Consider the following 22246-nt stretch of genomic DNA (forward strand, 5'->3'; position numbering starts at 1 on the left):
TCCTAGGACCTAGCACAGGGCCTGGCATAGGGCGGGCACACAATGCCCATTTGTTGCATAACTGAATGAATGAACAAACGAATGGCTGATGAAGGAGAGGATTCAATTTTTAATTTGTAGTCTTAGTGTGCAGAGCTGATAAAGTCTTCATATAAAACACATTTGTGAATCATGAAACATGATAATCAAAAGTATACTGTGAACCCACCACACGACCTAGGAAGAAAACTTGGGTCCAGCTCCCCTATCCCATCCTCCTTGCTTCCCTAGAAATAAAAACCAGCTTGAATTTTGGGTTTATCATTCCCCTGCTTTTTTAAAGAATAGTTTTAAAAATCACATGTCTACTTATTTCTAAACAATATTGTTTAATTTTTGCTGATTTCTGAGCATTATGAAAATGTTATCATATGGTATACAGTCTATTCTAAATTTTGTGTTTGCCAGCCTTGCTTCCTTAAAATATAGTTTTAAAAATCACATATGTATGTATTCCTAAATAATATACTGTTTCATTTTTGCTTGGTTTCTGAGGCTTATAAAAATGGTATCATATAGCATGTAGGTTTTTGATACTCGTTTTTTTCCCTCTCCATAATCATGTCTCTAAGTTTCACTGGAAGAATAGGTGATTTATTTTCATTGCTAAATAACAGGCCATCATTTGAATAGCACAATTTATTCATGCCCTCCTGTCAATGGAGTTTGGGGCAATTATGAACAATACTGAAATCAACACTCTTAAACAAATTTAGTTGCTAAAAAAGAAACCATTATGGCCAGGCGCGGTGGCTCATGCCTGTAATCCTAGCACTTTGGGAGGCCAAGGCAGGCTGATCACTTGAGGTCAGGAGTTTGAGACCAGCCTGGCTGACATGGTGAAACCCCATCTCTACTAAGAATACCAAAATCATCCAGGTATGGTGGTGGCCACCTGTAGTCCCAGCTACTCCGAAGGCTGAGGCAGGAGAATTGCTTGAATGTAGGAGGTTCAGTGAGCCGAGATCGCGCCGTTGCACTCTAGCCTGGGCGATAGAGTGACACTCCGTCTCAAAAACAAAACCAAAAAGCAAACCAAAACCAAAAACAAAAAACACCATTATACATAGACGTGTATATATAGCATAAGACAAAATGAGAGGTTAACGAAATTAAAGATAAACCCCTTTAAACATCCCCACATAAAGGAAGCTGACTCTGACCCCATAAGCCTGCCAGGCTCACTTTCCCAAATGCAGTGCCCGCCCCTCCTCCAAGAGTAAACGCCAGCCTGGCTTTTGTGCTCATCGCCTCTTTTCTTTGCAGTTGTGCTCCCCATTCCTGAATACTACAGATGAGCTGTGCCTTCCTCCCCTCCCCTCCCTTCCCCTCCTTTCCCTTTGCTTTTATGTCAAAATATTCGGCTGTCGTTTTCACCTGTGTGTTTCTCTGGCATGCTTTTATCGTCTGCAGGGATATTATTCTACTTTTTATTTTTTCTTTGAATAACCGTGTGGGATTTGACTTCAATCCTTTTCTGCTACTTATGTTTACATAATATTAGATTTCCTGAACTTTTTGAAAGGAGGCATAATTTAAGGGTTTTTCTCATTTCACAATGGTAGAGCACTCTCTTCTGTTGTTTTTGTTCAGTATTTTAAAAATAGGGCACCTCACTTCCTGAGAACTTCCATTCCGTTCTCCCCTACTGTAGTCTGGCTTCTCTTTTTTGCTTTTCTCTATTTTCCTGAAGTGCTCAATTTGGAGTCTGTTCCCAGCTGGGGTTCTGTTCTGGATGGGGGCTTGGGCTGGTTAGTTTGGAGTGTTTATTAGGCCCAGTCTTCCCTGGCCTCTTCTGACTTTACCTTTGGAACTCACATGCTTTTACTGAAGGATATAAATACCTCCCTGGGTCAGGTGCTGTCCTCCAGCTGCCTGGTGGCTTTACAATAGTTGTTTCTTGATTATTTTAAAGTTCTTGTTGCAGGTGATCAGTGACTACCTGGGCTGGTAGCATGGGCGGTAAGAAGAATTTGCCAAGACAGTTGTAGGTTTAAAAAAGGCAGATTTATTAGAGAAAGTAGGCAAATATGTTGCAAGGATGCAACAGGCAGGTTAGCAAGAGAGGAACTGACTAAAAGGAAACACAGGCTTCCTGGGGATTTTATAGGATGGTGCTTGTGCTATGTGCTGAAGAGGGCTTTGCGCAGTACTGACAATGCCAAGGTTGCAGGGAACTAAATTGCATTATTTTATTAGTTGAGGGTTGGCACAGGAAGGCACAGTTGAGCACAAGAAGATTGTGAGTTATTTGTGCAGGAGGGCTATGTGTTTTGGACCTTATAAAATCCCTTATAGCTTATCTGCGTTCTGTTTTTGCTTCCTCTGCTCCTGCCAGCCTGACTTCTTTCCCCTCGTTAGGAACCCACAGTTCTGAGGCCTCCCAGGTGCTCTGTTGCTTCCTTCTGTGTCCTCCAACACAGCTACTGATACCATGCAGATCTTGTAGGTGTGTCTCCACCCATTTGTGTTTTAGGGTTTGTAGGGATTCAGTGTCATCTGGTTTGTTACAGGGATTGTCCATGGGTTTTCAGTTTTGCAATCCTGGCTGCTTTGTGTATCTTTACGGGGGATTTGGAGAAACTAAATAATTATGCCATCAAGGCTGCCACCTTCTCAGAATCTTCATGTTGTTTTCATATACATTGAATTTTTTTTTTTTTTGAGATGGCATCTTGCTATGTCACCCAGGCTGGAGTGCAATGGCACGATCTTGGCTCACTGCAACCTCTGCCTCCTGGTTCAAGTGATTCTCCTGTTTCAGCCTCCCAAGTAGCTGGGATCACTGGTGTGTGCCACCACGCCTAGCTCATTTTTGTATTTTTAGTAGAGACAGGGTTTCACAATGTTGGTCAGGCTGGTCTCGAACTCCTGACCTCAGGTGATCTAGCCTCGGCCTCCCAAAATGCTGGGATTATAAGCGTGAGCTACCGCATCCAGCCTACATTGAATATTTTTATATACATTCATTGATGCCCACCTACAAGAATTTTTCTAAATATACTTTGGGGAGAAATTACAGGCTGTTAGGGTATGTAAAGGCTCAACATTATAATGCTAAATTGTTTTCTCAAGTTTCTGTATTAATTTATGCTGCTACCTTCCTGCTGGTTTCTTTAGGTTTGGTTTTCTCTTGCTTTTCTAGCTTCTTAAGATGATAGTTTAAATAGTTGATTTGAGATTTTTCTTCTTTTTAAATATAGTTATTTACAGCTGTAAATTTCCCTCCAAGTGCCTACTGCTTTAGCTGTACCCCAGAAACTTTGGTATGCTATTTTTTTCCTTCATCTCAAATTTTTTTCTAATTTCTCTTATTTGTTCTTCGACTTCTTGGTAAAGAAGAGTGTTTTTTAATTTCCACATATTTGTGAATTTCCCAAATTAATTTTTGTTATTGTTTTCTAATTTTATTCTGTGGAGAACATACCTTTTATAATTCTAATCCTTTAAAATTTATTGGGACTTATTTTGTGGTCTAATGGATGGTCTCTCCTGGAAAATGTTCCATGTGTACTTAAGAATGTGTATTCTCCCTCAAGGGCCAGAACTAGAAATACAATTTGACCCAGCAATCCCATTACTGGGTATATACCCAAAGAATTATAAATTATTCTTCTATAAAGACACATGCACACGTATGTTTATTGCGGCACTAATCACAATAGCAAAGACTTGGAACCAACCCAGATGTCCATCAATGATAGACATATGCACCATGCAATACTATGCAGCCATAAAAAAGGATGAGTTCATGTCCTTTGTGGGGACATGGATGAAGCTGGAAACCATCATTCTCAGCAAACTATCACAAGGACAGAAAACCAAACACCGCATGTTCTCACTCATAGGTGGGAATTGAACAATGAGATCACTTGGCCACAGGGCGTGGAACGTCACATACTGGGGCCTGTCAGGGGGTGGGGGGCTGGGGGAGGGATAGCATTAGGAGAAATATCTAATGTAAATGACGAGTTGATAGGTGCAGCAAACCAACATGGCACATGTATACCTATGTATCAAACCTGCACGTTGTGCACATGTACCCTAGAACTTAAAGTATAAGAATAATAAAAAAAAGAATGTGTTTTCTTTGCTGAGTATGGTGGCTCATGCCTGTAATCTAGCACTTTGGGAGGCCAAGGCAGGAGGATCACTTGAAGTCAGGAGTTCAAGACCAGCCTGGGCAAAATAGCAAGATCCTGTCTCTACAAAATTAGCAACTTAGCAAGACCCTGGCCAACATAGCAAGACCCTGTCTCTACAAAAATTAATAATTAGCTCAGTGTGGTGGTGCACACCTGTGGTCCCAGCTACTCGGGAGGCTGAGGTGGGAGGATTACTTGAGCCCAGGAGGTAGAAGCTGCAGTGAGCCATGATCGTGCCACTGGATGCCAGCCTGGGCAACAGGGTGAGACTCCATCTCAAAAAAAATAATAAAAGAATGCATATTCTGCTGTTGTTGAGTAGAGTGTTCTATAGATGTGTGTTAAGTATAGTTGTATACAGTATTGTTCAAATCTTCTATTTCCTTGGTAATCGTTTGTCTAGTTGTTCTACCTATTACTGAAAATGAAGTATTTTCAGTAATGGGTAGACTTGAGCCCATGAGTTCAAGTCCAGCCTGGGCAACGTACTAAAACCTCATCTCTCGACAAAACAAAACAAAAACAAAAAACCCAAAGATTTGAAAGTAAGAGGATGGGCCAGGCGCAGTGGCTCACGCCTGCAATCCCAGCACTTTGGGAGGCTGAGGTGGGCAGATCACGAGGGCAGGAGATGGAGACCATCCTGGCTAACAGGGTGAAATCCCATCTCTACTAAAAATACAAAAAACTATCATTGTTGAATAGTTTATTTTCCCTTGAATTCTGACAGCTTTTACTTCATATCTGAGGCTCTATTGTTAGTTGCATATATGTTTATAATTTATATAGTCTTAATGGATTGACACTTTTACTATTATAAAATGTTCATTATTATGTAGTCATCCAGTTCTCTTTTGGTTACTGTTTGCCTATCTTTTTTCCATCCTTTTACTTTCTTTTCCTTTTTGAAATGGCATTTTACTCTTGTTGCCCAGGCTGGAGTGCAATGACATGATCTTGGCTCACCGCAACCTTCACCTCCCGGGTTCAAGCGATTCTTCTGCCTCAGCCTCCTGAGTAGCTGGAACTACAGGTGTGTGCCACCACGCCTGGCTAATTTTTTGTATTTTTAGTAGAGATGGGACTTCACCCTGTTAGCCAGGATGGTCTCCATCTCCTGCCCTCGTGATCTGCCCACTTCCGCCTCCCAAAGTGCTGGGATTGCAGGCGTGAGCCACTGCGCCTGGCCTATCCTCTTACTTTCAAATCTTTGAGTTTTTTGTTTTTATTTTGTTTTGTCGAGAGATGAGGTTTTACTACATTGCCCAGGCTGGACTTGAACTCATGGGCTCAAATAATCCTCCTACCTCAGCCTCCTGAGTAACTGGGACTACAGGAACATGCCACTGTGCCTGGACGGGTCATTTAAAAGAATTATTTGTTCTGCCAATCTCTGCCTTTTCTTGGAGTGTTAAATCCTTTCACATTTAATGTAATTACTGCTAAGTTAGACTGTATTACATCATTATACACTGTATGCCCATCACCACAGATACATAGTTACTTCTTTCTTTCTTTCTTCCTTTTTTTTTTTTTTTTGAGTGACAGGGTCTCACTCTGTCACCCAGGCTGAGTGCAGTGGTAGTCATGGCTCATTGCAGCCTCCACCTTCTGGGCTCAGGTGATCCTCCCACCTCAGCCTCCTGGGTAGCTGAGACTACAGGCATGTGCCACTGCATGTGGCTATTTTTTTTTTATTTCTGTTTTTTGTAAAAATGGGGTCTTGCTATGTTGCCCGGGCTGCTCTCGAATTCCTGGCTCAAGTGATCCTCCTGCCTCAGCCTCCTGAAGTGCTGGGGATTATAATGGGTGTCAGCCACTGCACCTGGTCTATACGCTCACTTTTTGTTTTCTTGAGTCAGTTTTGGTAAGTTATATTTTTCAAAGTTTCAAATTTATTTGTATAACCTCACGTATAAGATTCTCTTATTATCTTTTAAATTTCTGTCTCATCTGTAGTTTTCTCTCCTTTTTATGCCTAAAATTATTTGAGCATTTTATCGTTTTTCAGGATCAGCTTTATCAGAGATTCATCTGTTTGATTAGTTTTATCCAAAAACCAACCTTTGGCTTTGTCAATCCTCTCTATTATATTTTTGTTTCCTAGTTCACAAATTTCTACTCTTACATTCAGTATATCTTTCTTTGTGTATCAATCTTTTACTTTCTGTGGGTTGGATTCTTTTTGTACTAATTTTCATCAAGGTTATTGATTTCCTTCCAAGCAGTATTTTTGCTGCATCTCTAAATATTTGATATGAAGATATTTAATAATCATTCACATTTAAAAATTTTGAAGAATTTTCAGTGTAATTTTCTCTTTGATTAATGACTTATTTAGAAATGTATATTTAAAGCTTTAAAATGTATAGACATTTAAAATATAGCATTTTAGGCCAGGCATGGTGGCTCATGCCTGTAATCCCAGCATTTTGGAAGGCCAAGGCAGGAGGATTACTTGAAGCCAGGAGTTTGAGACAAGCCTGGGCAATATAGCAAGATCTCATCTCTAAAAAATAAGTATTAAAAATAGCTGAGCACACTGGTGTGTGCCTGTAGTCCCAACTACACAGGAGGCTGAGGCAGGAGGATTGCTTAAGCCCAGGAGTTTGAGGCTGCAGTGAGCTGTGATCGTTGTGTCACTGTACTCCAGCCTGGGTGACAAAGTAAAACCCTGTCTCTAAAATATAAATATATATATATATGATATATATGTGTGTATACATATATATATATACACTCTATATAGCATTTTGTTCTTGATTTCTAACTTTCTTGCATTCACTTGAGAGAATGCCAATACTTATTATTTGAAATTTATTGAAATTCGCTTTATGGTAGAATATGTTTTCAATTTGTTTTCTTGAGAAAAATATAATTTTTCTATTTCGTATTATGTCCAACTTGTGTTGTTATACACACATACATGTGCACACATGCATATAATTTTCTGTTTGTTATAATCTCCTAGTATAATGAGGGATTTGTTCACATTTCTTTCTTTTTTATTTTTTTGCTTTACATATTTTGAGGCTATATTATTAAAAGCACATTATTCTAAAATATTTAAATCTTTATTTTATTATTATGTAGTAATTCTCTGTATTCCTAATGTCTTTTCTCATAAAATATGCTTTATATGATAATAATCTAGCCACTCCAACATTAATTTAGTTTGTTTTTGCCTAGCATACTTTTTTCCATGTCTTTACCTTGAGTCTTTAGGTATGCCACTTATAAATATAACTAAAATCCAATCTGACCGTCTCTATCTTTCAACTGAAGTGTTTAATCCATTTGTATTTATTGTGATTATTGCAGGAGGACAAGTCCTTGAATGACCTTGGCTGATTCAGCTCTCCCTGCTCCTTCTTACAATTCTTGGGCAGAATGTACTGAGAATGTAACATCCTGAGATAAGGAAGAACCATCCAGAACAGCCTGGGCTTTGTCTTTGTTCCTCTCAGGACAAGATGCTCTGCAGTGCTTAAGCGGAGTGATTTAAGTACCTGTAGGGTATAAAACCCATAGTGGACTGCTTTCAGGGTCCCTCAGCAGTAGTGTGAAGTTGGGCATATGCAGATGAGATTCTGTCTGCCCTGGGCAGCTTGCTTGAGTTCTGGGGGTCCAGCTCACCATGGATTCTACGCTTCTGTCTATCTTTGCTACCTATCTGTGAGTAATAAGTTGGCTTTGCCTGACTTGTGCAGGTGTTTTGTCATACCAGACTCAGACTCTGGCAGCTGGGTTTGTGCAAAATCTTTAGAAGCTGTGTTTGTGTAAAGACTCCTGCCAGACCTGGGCATCCACCAGATATAGGAAGCTTTACAAAAATTGGCAAAGTGTTTAGAGTCCTCTCCTGGTATCCAGCATATGGTGTGCCCCTCATAAGGATTGATACCAGTGCATGGTATTCTGTTTCACAATTATGAATACATGTGGACTTTTTCTAATACCTACTTTTTGTTTTCTGTGTCTTGCTTTATCTATGCTATTTTTCTTGTTTCTTGTTTTTCAAAAATCCAATTAAAATTTTTTTCCCTTCCTAAGGATTTTGGCATTATACTTTTAGCTTTTTAGTGGTTACCCTTGACATTTTTCTAGATGTACTTAACAAGATCTAAATTAGCCCATAACTTTCCCAACCTCTAAACAAATATGAGCCTCAGAACATTTTAACTCAATCCCTTATTTACATATCATTGTTTTTAGCCAGTTAGTATGTCCTTTTTTTTTTTTTTCTTTGAGACGGAGTTTCACTCTTGTTCCCCAGGCCGGAGTGCAATGGCACTATCTCGGCTCACCGCAACCTCCGCCTCCCAGGTTGAAGCAATTCTCCTGCCTCAGCCTCCTGAGTAGCTGGGATTATAGGCATGCACCACCATGCCCAGCTAATTTTGTATTTTTAGTAGAGGTGGGGTTTCTCCATGCTGGTCAGGCTCGTCTCCAACTCCCGACCTCAGGTGATCCACCTGCCTTGGCCTCCCAAAGTGTTGGGATTACAGGCGTGAGCCACCGTGCCCAGCCTAGTATGTCCTTTTTAAAAGAAACGCATACATAGATATTATTCTTCTATAGAGAAGAGGTTTGCTTAGATTTACCTTGAGGGTCACCACTTATTCACTCACTGTTTCTTCTTGTTTTCAGATTCTCCTCTGGGATCATTTTCTTTCTATCTGAAGTATATTTTTAGAAGTTCTTCAGAAAAGAACTGTTGGCAAGCTCTCAATTTCTGTAATCTGAAACATTCTTATTTTGCACTCAATCTTGAAAATCAGTTTTGCTTGATTTAAAATTCTAAGTTGGCAGTCATTTCCCCCTGCACTTTCAAGATATTAGACTACTATTTTCTAATCTCCATTGATATTGTTAAGAAGTCTGTTATAATTCTACAACTGTAGGTCATTTATAATTTTTCTCTGACTGCTTTTAAGAGCTGCTTAGTGTGGCTAACTGTAGCTTTACTTTTAAATTTGCTTTCCTGCCTGATGGTATACATTGCACTTTCAGCATTTTTGGATACCAGTATTTCACTAGTTTTAGAAAATCCTTGGTCTTTATCTCTTTAAAATTTGCCTCTTCACCATTCTTTCCTTTTGGAACTCCAATTATTTGTATGTTATAGTTGTTCATTTTAATCTTTATCTCTGTTAATGACTCTTTTATATTTTCTATCCATTTATCTCTCTTTTGCATTCTGGGTAATTTTTTTAGCTTTTAAAATTCACTAATTTTCTCCAATCTGCTGTTAAACTCACCAAATTAAGTTTGTCTCTGACAATTTTTTATTTCTGAAAATTCCATTTTTCATCATGCCTGTGCCTTTATAGTATATTATTGCTTATTTATTTTTTGCAACTCTATTTTTTAACTCTTTAGATACTTAATATATCATTATTCTATGTTTGACAATTCTGTTCTTCGAAGTCCTTCAGGTTTTGTTTCTACTGATTCTCACCTATGGTTTATTAATTGTTAATATTAAGCTTCTTATTTGGTTGATCTGAACTGAGGTTGCTTTTCTTCAGAAAGGACTTGCATTTGCTTCTGCCAGGAGCCAAGGAGAGCTTTTTGTTTGTCTGTTTGTTTTTGATTTTTGTGTGTGTTCCCATTTATTTTCTGTCCTGATGATTTCCCTTACTTCCTGCAAATTCAGTATTGCCTTAAAAAGCATGTCTTTTGTTTAGGAACTAATTGTGTTTTAAGCAGGAAGACCCTTCAGGAAGTTAAAAGCCCGAATGAATTCTCTAGTTGTGGAAGTTTTAAATGTTGGCTAAAATTAGATTTTTAAGAATAGACTCTTTGTATATGAGAATTATAGATATAAGTTAGGTTTCTGGCCCAATAAATGCAATCAACACTCAATAAGCAAGAGTGCTGATTATTCACTTTATGGGAGGATTGGCAGTGGAGGTTTTTGGTTGCCTAGTGCATCAAAGTTCCATTTGTGACTGTTCATTTCTGAACAGAGAAAACAAAAATGAAGCCAAGGCATTTTTGAGTGACTATTAGAGATGACACTGAACTAAGACAAACTACCTAGAATTATTTAAAAAACTGGTGAGGGAAAATGGAATTTAACTAAATAAAAATCTACTTTGCACACTTCCCAGGAAACACAATTTGGTATATTTCACTCTGGATAAAAAATGGTTATAATCAAATTTTGTTTTTGTTTTTTAAACCCTATCAGTTTTTCTGGTCTGCTCCCTTTACATTTTCTTCAACAATTATTTTCAACCGTTTTGTCCCTCTTCAACCCTCGGAGCCAAATCTTCCTCCTCCCCTGTTGTTCTCAGCAGAAGGGATTGACTGTTTTTTAAAAAGAATAGACAACATCAGAAGGGGACTGTCACATGCTATGTCATCACAACTAGCCCCTCCCCTCAATACTCAGCCACTTCTTTTCCCCTTCTCTCCTAGTTGTAAAGGACAAGCTCCTCCTCCTCTAAAGCCACCTGTACTCTGCACTCCATCACTTCCCGTGTCCTCCGGGACTTTGTGATTCTCTATCATTCTCTCTCTCATCTTCCATCATTCCTTTTCATCTTGTTTATTGCCCAGAAGCATTTAAAACATGTGTAGGTCAGAACCATGGAAAAAAATAACCAGCCCTCGTTCAACCCCCGCATACCCCTCCCGTTACCCATCCTTTCTCTTTCCCTTGCTTTACAGCCAAATCTCAGAAGAGTTGTCCAGAATTACTGTCTCCATTTCCTTCTTATTCATACTCAATCTGGATTTTACCCTCAACATCCCACTGAAATTCTCACCATTAGGTTTCCATGTTTCCAAATCTAGTTGACGTTGGTCTTCACCCTATGTGATTTCTTCATAGCATTCAACACAATTTCAAACACTCACAGTGGACACAATACACACACACACACACACACACTTTTATCTTAAAATGTCAGCTACAAGTGAGCCAACAGTGTTTAGTTGAATACACTGTATTTAAAAACCAATTTATTTATTGTAAGACTTAATATAATAATTATTCATTATTACTGTTATATATGTATTAGTATAAATTATTTCTACTTTATGTTTCAATTTAGACCTTACATTGATTTTAAAAATTATATGCATAGGTAGGTTATATTATTTCTGAATTTCATTTCAGAAATTAGTAAAGAGATTTTCAGAAGATTTGTTAGAAGAAGTCAGTGATTGTGGATGGGACTGGGAATTTCTGCTCTAGTGGAGCCAACTCTCTGTTGGTTGAGACCAAGGAAGTGGCCCAGCACAAGAGAGCTCCTGCACTCTAAGAGCCAGCTTCATTGCTTTTGGCAAAGATTCAATGTGTCAAACGGCTGAATGATAACTTTCTCTCCTGAACTTATATGCGTGATTTTGGTGGTTCCTTAGTTCTTACATGGGCTACCTTGGTAGTGGGTATTTTTCATCTATTTGATTACTTCTTTGTAAAGTTAACTCTCCCAGCTTTATGCATGGGAGGACACAGAGGAGAAAAGTAAACTTCCAAGTGCAAGATGCTTTTCACCTTGAAAATTGTTTGTCGTGAATGTATTTCCTGGCTATGGTTCTTTCTTTGGAAAATCCTTATCACAAACTCAAAATGGCAGGGCTGTATTTTGGTTATTGTTCCCAAGAAATGGTTTATAGCCACTAGACCACTTTCTGCACTGGGTTTCTTGTCCCCTCGCCCTGTACCATAAGGCAGTCTAGTTGCTTCAGCAGGAAGGCTCTGCTGCATGACAGTTGGGTGGTCTTTGAAGAGAGCTCCTTTTGTTTTCCTGATGGACCCAGGGCCAAAGTGCCACAGCCCCTGTGAAGCACAAAGTGCGAGGCTGTGGCTCCAGGACAGAGTGTTTCTCCTCTGCCTTTAAGAGAACACGGGGGTCATAGCATTGTGCAGACGTGTACCTTGCTGGGGCTGCCAGGGGAATGCAGGCTTATGGGGAGGATTGAGGGGACAGAGATGTGTGTGTACTGATTAGTGTGCCATAGACTACAGCACGGCAGAGGCAAAGAATGCCATCTAAGCTCTTGTTGCTCGGATCATCACCATCCAGGTCACCCAGTAGCTTATTAGAAATGTACAACCTCATGCCTCATCCCAGACCACGAATCAGAACCTGCATTTGAATCACATTCCTAGGTGACTCCCAGGCACATTATAATTCAAGAAGCTCTGCTGCTTTTACCTGCACTCGAGGCCTCAGCCTTCAGACCACTCCAGGAAGCCTTCTTTTCACATCCCGACGCCCCCACCCAACACTCTGTCACCTGGATCTTGCCCATTTCCTCCCTGGCATGTCCCTTAGTCCCTTAGGTCTGCACATCTGCCATTCCTCATTGGCCAGCTCTAGCACAGATCACTGTGTTCACCTTGGCAGTCCCAAGTCCTTGCGCACTGCCTGCCTGAGAGCGGGCTCCAAGCTGAAGGCTTCTCGAGTCAGTGGACTTATGGATACATGATCTACATGGCAGAAATAAAAGCCTGAAGTTTGCAGAAGGTTAGGTGTTTATTTGCACTGCTTTTTAGACTGTCTACCAGGTTAAAAAAAAATACACATACTCTTTTGAAGGCATAGATTTTAGATGTCAACCTCAGACTGTGGCATTTGGGATTTCCAGAGCATGTCGTTGAGGCACTTTTGTACCCAGAGGCACATGGAATTTATCAGGCTGTAGGGATGATGTGCTCTCAGGATGCTGCTGCCAGTAGCCTGGTGAGGTAGGGAAGACAGCAGTGGACACACAGTCAGGGCCCAGTACACAGCCCGCCTGCCTTTCGTGTGCTGATTGTCCAGCAGGTGGTACCTGTTCCCTCTTGCCACCCACCTTAGAATTGCTTCCCTCTTGATGAGCACCTTCAGCCAGAGGTAGGTGGGAAGCGGAGGACGTGCACTGGGTTCTGCTATGTGCCAGCATCTGTGGTATAAGGAGCCATTCCCTGGCCCAGGGCAGGCAGCCAGTACCCACCGGGGTTGGGGATCATTGGTGGGTCTTCATTGCCCATGCTTTCCCTGCCTCTCGTTAGTAGGGAATCGATGGGCCCTCGTTATGCCAAGGCAATGCTAAAATCTCTGCTTTACCTGCCCCCTTCTCAGCAAGGCTCTCTGTGGGCCACAGCTGATGCTCCATCAGTGCCAATTTATGAGACAAGTTTCTGCCGCTCAGCTTTGGCAAGGCAGATGGAAAATACCTGCAGGAAGAGCTTCCCCGGCATGGCCTTCCCTGCATCAGTCATGTGCCTAATGAGCTATCCTTGCAGTGGGCTTTTCTCCCGCTTTTCACTGAAGAACCCTCATGTGCTGCATAGACATGAGCTCATGAAGCCTCCCTAGGGGGCAGGGGCAGCCTCATCTGTGACATTCTCTCTGGGCAGCCTTCACCAGCCCTACTCTCTTCCTTCCATCAGAAGATGGCCTCTGATGGAGAGTCATGAAGACCTCACCCTCTTTGTCTTCAAAGATGCTTTTTTGGTGGCAGATCACCCTGGTTCTGCAGAGGGTTGGGGGCTCAGCCAAGAATACCTGTTTCTTCACAGGGGAAGTAAGCTAGAGTCAGGAGGAAGCAGCAAGGATGGACTGTGACTGGAGGACAGATGTCCTGTGGCCCCGGCGGTACTCTTCCCTCTTGTGCTTTGGGGCAGCAGCATTTTAGGTTTGTAGCTTTGGTGAAAAAGTTGCTCCCCACTGTTTTGAAGTGTAATGCCCCATGAGGAGGAAGTTGGAGCCAGTGTGGTTTTCTGGGTCCTCTGCCAGAGGACATTTGGAGTCCCCAATATTTTTCCTCAGGACCGACTTAATGAAGACAGTCCTTCAGCCCAGGCAGGGCTCAACCCTGACGCCCGGGGAGCTTTACTCCCTAGAGTGTTTTCTCTCGCTCTCCACCTTGGGCTGATTTCTAAAGGATCTGCTCTAGGCCTTCCTGGGAGTTGTTCAAACTAAAGATGGAAAGGGTGAGAAGGCACAGTGGTTTAAAGGATGCTCATCACCAGGTTAAAGGAGGGAAGGAAATTACACTTGTTCTCAGGCCAGGTTCACTAATGGCTCTGGCAAGGAGGTGACTTCACTCTCACAGGAGGATCCATTTGCAGGCTCCATGGTGACTTCTGACTTTCAGGGAAAATGTCTCCCCAACTCAGCAAGGATGAAGTGGAGCAGCTTCAGCCCAATCCCTCCATCCTCCCACCACCGGGCAAAGGACCAGGCACAGACTCCAGGCCGACTGCCTGATTTTGCTCCTCCCCAGGCCTCCTGCTGCTGCCCCAGGTGGAGGGAAGAGACCAGCCCCTCCTCACATGCTCCGGGGGTGGCTCTGGGCAGAGCTGTTGCCTTCCCTCCCCCTTAGAGCCCCAGCTCTGCAAGAGCCTTGGGGAAGTAGCAAAAGGGAAGTTGTGGGGGTGGGGTGGGCAGGGATAAATCGAACCCACCACAGCACAAGCCTCTTCTGTACAAAAAGTGTGTGTATATCTCTGCAAATGTCACAATAGCATGATCTGCTCTTCTCTTAACGTACGGCACTTGCTTTTAAATCTACAAGTTGAAATCGCAGAGACCCAACTTTTTAGCTAGCTATATATAATTGCAAATCCTGTTATATATGTGGAATATATGTAAATACATATACACATATGTGTGTATATCATTCTGAATAGTATTGCATACATTGGAGTCCCAGGAATTTGGACCTCAAACCTCCTATTTGCACACAGTTATACCGCTCTGCACCACTAAGAAAAGAAAACCTAACAGGCCCAGGGCACCGTCCCTCATGTGCCTGGTGTCCAGAGCCCAGGGCAGGCACCTCATACGTGGCTCGTCTTCTCGGCCAGGGCGTGGTCTGTGGGCAGCGTGAACTTGATGGCGCCGTCCCTCTCCCAGCCTCTCCGGATCCTGGCGAGTCTGCGGCTGATGCAGGGCAGGAGAAACAGGGTTTTGGCCAGGATGACGACGCAGGGCACCAGCAGTGTGAGCGTGAAGGTGGGAGGCAGGTAGAACTTGTAGCGGCTCTCCTCGAAGGCGCGGGTCCAGCCATAGGTGAGCGTGTGCAGTGTGCTCAGCACCAGGGCCACAAAGCCCAGAGAGGACTGTGGAGGGAAAAAAAGGCTGGAGTGAGGGCGAGGGGATGACAGATGCAGTGATCCTGGCAACGACTCATCTGCTGGCCTGGCGGAGGGGAAGGAGGGTGGCTTTAGTACTCACCGTTATGGGTTGGAACCCCAGTCCTATCACTCTCTTAGTGTGATCTTATGATAACTCTCAACTCTCTGTGCCTCAGCTTCCACAACAGGAAAATGGGAATAATACTTCTATGCTGAAGGTGTCTAAGGACTGACCAATTCACACGGATTCTGTACAATAACTATATGACCATGCTTTTTCCTTAACTTTGTTATTTGTATCTCTGGAGGCTGCTGGATGATTTCAGATGGAATTAAGTTCCAAGAAGTTTAAAAAGCATTTAAGGCCTGCTGCGGTGGCTCTCGCCTGTAATCCCAACACTTTGGGAGGCCTAAGTGGGTGGACTGCTTGAGTCTAGGGGTTCGAGACCAGCCTGGGCAACATAGTGAGACCCTGTTTCTACAAAAAATACAAAAAAATTAGCCACGCTGTGGCAGCATGTGCCTGTTTTCCCAGCTACTTGGGAGGCTGAGATGGGAGGATCACTTGAGCCCAAGAGGTCAAGGCTGCAGTGAGCCAAGATTGTGCCACTGCACTACTGCACTACTGCACTCCAGCCTGGCTGACAGAGCAAGACCCTGTCTCTAAATATATATATACATATACATGTATATGTGTGTGTGTATAAATTTTACTAGTTATGTGTATATTTTAATGTATATTAGAGTAACAAGTGTCTGCTTGCATATGAAAATCATAATTTCACAGATAACATTTGGCCTAAGTTAAGATCAGATAAAAAGTGGATTGATTTTAAATTAGCTTGAAGATAAATGCAGAGTAAATAATTTACAGATGGCACGTGGATTTGGCACCAGTAGTGAAGAGGACTCCCGGGGCCTGTGGTCTGGGTGACCTGGCACCATATAGGAAGCCCCAGAACACCACACAGATGCCCTCTGTGCATGCTAGACCTTCACCTCCCGCCCCACGCTGGGTTATAAACACCCCAGGTGGAAACCCCGCTGGGCCTACTCTTCCATCTGGAGGAGATTAGTGACCATGGGGAGAAGAGACCATCCCAACTCCAAATGGAAATGGTCCCGGCCATTTTACAAGGGAGCTTCGCACCCCTTGAACCATGTGTGGGCTTCTGTGGGTCACTTCCAGCCAAGAGTGGCTGATCCACCACCCAAAGCATGACTTTCTATAGGAGCTGCAATGTGAAAATGGCTGGGAAGTGCTGCTGTATGACTCCAGCCTCTTGGCATGTATGAGTTCTCATGGACATGAAGGAAGAGATCCAGGTTCTACTGTTGGTGCTGGTTCAACTGATATGAACCCTGGGCAGGCCACTTAATCAACTTCAGTGGGAGATAAGTAATTTCCAAAGCTAAAGTCAGAGGGGGAAGCGCTGAGTAGGTGCAGTAGCCTCCGTCTAGTCCCCTAGACAGGGCAGGCAGTGACACAGCAGAGGGCACCGAGAGCGAGGGAGTAGTGGCACAGGGGTGCTCTGACTGAATTCTGCTAGCACTGGTGAACCACTGAGAGCTTTGGGAGAGACCTCCCACGTCTATTACACAGGGATGGAAATAGCAATGACCCATCAAGCAATGAACACATATGCATTTTCTCCAAGGAGACATTGCGAGGGTGTAATTTAAGTGTGGCGGCACACTGAGACCTCTGGGTGGTCTGCATGGACTGAGCCTCCTGGATTCCCTTCTAGCCCAGCTTGTTGGCATCAATCCAGAGCCTCTGCTGACAGACGCTTCTCATTTGCACTCCCCTCAGAAGTGTTTCTAAGTGGGTCTGATTCCACATTGGGCCCTGTTCTTGCTCCTCCCTGGTGGGTGTGTGTGTGTGTGTGTCCCTTCGTTTGCACCTGCTCCAGGACAGACACCAGGACAGTGAACGTCAGTGAGTAAAAGAACATGGTGTGGGAGAATTGCTTGTAAAGCTTTTGCTAAAGATAATAATAAACATTTTCCAATGGCTGCACACTACAATTTCACAGACAGGTTCTCATGTTCAACATTCTTGGGCCCAAGTAAAATAACCAAATAAAACCTTCTCTATCCTTCCTCACCCTCTCTGGTTCTTCTTGGCTTTGTGTCCATTTCTAGAATCTTCTTGGCCCAGTCTTTAACAACTTCTGGCTCACCACGAAGAGTGAGAATGCCACGATTGGCTTTGTGCTGTCACCCACAGTGAATTCCTATCATTTTAATGTGGTCACCTCCCAAAGAGAAGCCTCCTTGACTGTCAGTTGCACGTAAGCAAATCCTTGCCACTTTCAGAAGTGTCTAACAAGAATTCCAAATCCCCTGCAACTTCTGAGCCACCCCAACTTTTCTAAATTCTAATCTCTTGGTGTGGAAGACTGTGGTTAAAAAGGTCCCCAGCACTGACCATCAAGAATAAGTCTTGGCTGGGTGCGGTGGCTCATGCCTGTAATCCCAGCACTTTGGGAGGCTGAGGCAGGCGGATCACCTGAGGTTGGGAGTTCAAGACCAGCCTGACCAATATGGAGAAACCCCGTCTCTATTAAAAATACAAAATTAGCCAGGTGTGGTGGCGCATGCCTGTAATCCCAGCTACTCGCTTGAACCCAGGAGGTGGATGCTGCGGTGAGCCAAAATCACGCCATTGCACTCCAGCCTGGGCAACAAGAGTGAAATTCCGTCTCAAAAAAAAAAAAAAAAAAGAGTAAGTCTTGAGGTCAATCACCCTGATGTTCCCCAGCCAGGTGCCCAGCCCTAACTAACTGTGGGCCCTCCCACCCCTCCTCATTGTGGACTTATTGGTGTTGCCAAGATGGCTGAGTGATGCCCTTTATCCCCAAGAGTTTATCAGTCTGTGGCTTTCAGACTGTGGTTTTCAAACCTTGCTACACATTAGAATCACCCGGGGAACTTGGGTAAAATACTAGTGCCCAAACCCCACTTCCAGAAATTCAGATTAAATTGGTTTGGGGCGGGACGTAGGCATCTGTTGTTTTTTAAGATTCGGCAGATGAGGCTGATCGGCAGCTAGGACTAAGCCACTCGTTTAGGAGACTGTCGTCACCACACCCTTCTAGCTTCAGGGTGAAAAGTCCACACGGGCCCCTCTGCTCAGGTCACTTGATTGGGGAAGACCTGGACCTATCTGTTTCTTAGACAAAGCCCCATTGAGAGCCTTTTGGCACCCACCTGTGTGTTGTGGGCTTTCCCAGAAGATGCAGCAATAGGAGCCCATCCAGGCCTGGAAAGCCAGCCTTAGTAGCCCCACTGAGGTCTTTGCATCTCCCTTGGGCGACATGCCCTGTAGCTCCAGGGTTTGGTCTGTGTGGGCCACTGTCCCCAGCTCTTGATCTGGAGAGTGATGAATTTTGCTGGGCACTCTGGGCTCTGCACAGGGACAGTGTGGAGACGCTGCTCCCAGGCCCACCAGCGGCAGTCAGCTCCTCCTGTTCATATATCCTCATGCTTGTGCCATTCAAAATCCCATGGTGCAGACAGCAGGAAGCTCCAGCCTCAGGCTATTGGTTCATACCGAGGGCTGACAGCCAAAGGCCAGACAATAACAAAGGGCCTTTGACTTTCCTGTCCCAGTGGGAAGCCTGCATGATTCCAGGGAGTTTGTTTCCCGAAAACTCTCCTTGGGAACAATTTAAAAATCCCAGAACCCAAAGAAGCCCAAAAGGAGAGGGATTGTCATGAGGCAATTAATAAGATCCCCAAGCTAGGGCCATTTTTATTATACGTAAGCTTGTTAGCAAAAAAGAAACAGCCAGGTCGTTGTAGCTCCTGCTGGTGCTCAATTACTATGGCACGAAGGGGCTTTGGACAGTCGCTCACGAAGCTGGGGTCAGGCTGGTCTTGTCATTATTTCAGGCAGGTAGCTGGAGTGGGCAAGGTCACAGGCAGTTCCTCTAACTCTGGGAGAGAACTTAGGTTCTAAAAGCTGAACCCCCATTTTTCTGTGCAGGTGAGCTGCTCTGACTGGAGTATTTTGCAGTCTAATATCTAACAATGTTTAACTGGCTGAATTGAAACACTTAGCACAACCCAAACGAAACCAAAACAATAACAAAAAAATACCCAAAGGAAGGCCGGGTGCGGTGGCTCACGCCTGTAATCCCAGCACTTTGGAAGGCCGAGGTGGGTGGATCATGAGGTCAGGAGATTGAGACCATCCTGCCTAACACGGTGAAACCCCATCTCTACTAAAAATACAAAAAAAAAAAAAAAAAAAAAAAATTAGCCAGGCGGTGGCGGGCGCCTGTAGTCCCAGCTACTCGGGAGGCTGAGGCAGGAGAATGGCATGAACCCGGGAGGCAGAGGTTGCAGTGAGCCGAGATCGTGCCACTGCACTCCAGCCTGGGTGACGGAGTGAGACTCTGTCTCAAAAAAAAAAAAAAAAAATATACCCAACGGAACACAAAACAAAATGTAAAGCTTTGAAAACAGCTTTGGGAACAAAAGGATAAATGCAAGCACAAGTCACCTCTTTGTGGAATCAATACACTGTTTCAATGGTTTTTAGCTAAACAAAGTGTCTGAGGTGTTCAAACCAGAGAGACTTCACCTTGAATGGGGGGCTGGGTAAAATAAGCCTGAGACCTACTGGGCTGCATTCCCAGGAGGTTAAACGTTGCTAGTCACGGGATGACATAGGAGGTCGGCTCAGGATACAGGTCATAAATACCTTGCTGATAAAACAGGTTGCGGTAAAGAAGCCAGCCAAAAGCACCAAAACCAACATGGCAACGAGAGTGACCTCTGGTCATCCTCATTGCTCATTATACACTAATTATAATGCATTCACATGTTAAAAGACACTCCCACTAGCGCCATGACAGTTTACAAATGCCATGGCAATGTCAGGAAGTTACCCTATATGGTCTAAAAAGGTAAGGAACCCTTAGTTCTGGGAATTGCCATCCCTTTCCTGGAAAACTCATGAATAATCCACCCCTCGTTCAGCATATAATCAAGAAGTAACAATAAATATAAGCAGCTGAGCAGCCGTGCCGCTGCTCTGACTATGGAGTAGCCATTCTTTTATTCCTTTGCTTTCTTAATAAACTTGCTTTCACCTTACTCTATGGACAGGCCCTGAATTCTTTCTCACGTGAGGTCCAATAACCCTCTCTTGGGGTCTGGATCGGGACCCTTTTCCGGTAACAAAAGCATTACAGACCTAGGGGTCAGCCAAGGCCCCTCAAGAACCACGGCTGTCCCCATAGCCTGGTGTCTGCTGTGGACATGTGTGTAGGGGAGGGTGATGGGGCTCAGGTAACTTCTCACTAGCCGTGCTAACTTTAAAGGAGAAGGTTGCAGCTTACCTCAAAAGCCAGCATGCCACTGTTGGCTGCACGCATCCTGCATTTAACGTGTCCAGCTCAAATCCTCTTGATGACCATATGGGGTGGACACAGGCACAAGCGAGCAGCAGAAGCTCTGAGAGCCTAGGAAACTTGTCTGATGATGCAGGGCAGGTAAGCGGGGGTCTTGGGACTGAGATTCAGGTCTTCTGGTTCCACTGCCTGTGTTCCCTGCACTGGAAGTTGCCACACACTGCGGCGTGCACACCTATCAGTCACTTAGGGAGCTGCAAAAATAGACTGCCAGAGCCATCCCTCAGCATCTGAGTCCATGGATGGGAGGCAGGCCTGGGTTATCTCTATTTCTCCAAGAGTGCTCTGGCTTCAACCTATTTGACAGGGACTCACAGCAAGATCATGTTTTACTCTACTGTCCGGTAGACAGCAAGGTATGCTACATTTGCAAATATAACTAGCAAATCCATATAACTGAAAAAGTATCCTGACACCATGCAAAACACTCCACTGTTTTCTTTGTCATTCTATTTTATTTCATTTTTAAAATGCTGCTTGTGATCCATGGAATCAATTGCATGACCCACTAGTGAGTGTCCGCCAGTTTGCAAACACTGACCTGGACCACTTTTAGGCCCAGGGTTGGGGTTCTTTGGCCTCTGTCTCACTATCTCCTACTGAACTCAGAAATGGATGGTTGGTAGCTTAGTCAGGGATAATGGAAATGTGGCCAGATACCCTAAGAATAATAGCAAAATGCTTTTTATTTTTCTTTCACACATAATCTCTCACTGTGGCTCGTAAAATCCCTGTAGGGCATTAACTCCATTTTTCAGGGGTGTAAACTGAGGCTTTTGGAGCAGACATGCTCTGCCCACAGTTACAGAGCAGGGTTGTGGGGAGGGAAAGCTGGAACCCAGGCTTTCCAGGCGGCGCTGACATGTGCCTCCTCCATATTGACATCTGGTTTTTGTGGATGGAAGGCAGGCATTGATTTCCACAAGTAAAATCCTGCCTTTCTACCCACCTAACCCCCCTGCTCTTGCAGTGGCAAAAGGACTGTCCTATTTGTATTTCCACTCTTTAATATGTAAAGTAGAACGCGGCTGCTAGGGTCTCAGTCAGCTCTTGCTAACAAAATCAAATCCACCGGCTTTCTCTGGCAGCCAGAGCCAGGGCATGTAATCTATGGCTGCTTAAGGGAGCAGCTTTCTGGTGAGGGGAGCACCCTGCAGTCCGTTTTAATTGTGGATAAACCATGCACGCCGGATACTCCAGGTGGGAAGAGGAAAATCCTAGATTTGGGTATGAGACGCATGGGGATTAGTGGCAGATAAATAAAATTCTTCCCTTTTTCGTATGCTAACATGTGTCAGCCATGAGCCCTCCTCCAGGGACCTTCCGACATGAGCAGAGCCAGGGAGATTCAGAGGCAGACACACTTTTAAAAACACACGGCTACAACTCTGTGTTGTTCCAATGGATGTGAAGCAACCCTGGTCAGGAGCAATTAATTTGGATTACATAAGAGCATTACGCTGTCACTGTCCCTGAGTCCTGTACCACGTCCTCCCTGCACAGATTTCTGTTGATAGTGGGGGTGGATAGGATGGCTGTTCTCTGCCCTGATACAATGG

At 43.8% G+C, this 22246-nt stretch overlaps 1 protein-coding gene across 2 annotated transcripts in view; it reads right to left on the reverse strand.

Annotated features, from left to right (window-relative positions):
- Positions 1-12657: 12657 nt before the first annotated feature.
- Positions 12658-22246, reverse strand: part of STEAP3 (STEAP3 metalloreductase) — a 41708-nt gene continuing 32119 nt past the window's right edge. For both annotated transcript variants that reach the window (XM_063647363.1, XM_063647362.1), the window contains exon 5: positions 12658-15249. In XM_063647363.1, coding sequence (XP_063503433.1) covers positions 14968-15249 — 282 coding nt within the window. In that variant the 3' untranslated portion in view covers positions 12658-14967. The remainder of the gene's footprint in view (positions 15250-22246) is intronic.

This window comes from Pongo pygmaeus, chromosome 11, assembly GCF_028885625.2.
Source record: "Pongo pygmaeus isolate AG05252 chromosome 11, NHGRI_mPonPyg2-v2.0_pri, whole genome shotgun sequence".
NCBI lineage: Eukaryota > Metazoa > Chordata > Mammalia > Primates > Hominidae > Pongo > Pongo pygmaeus.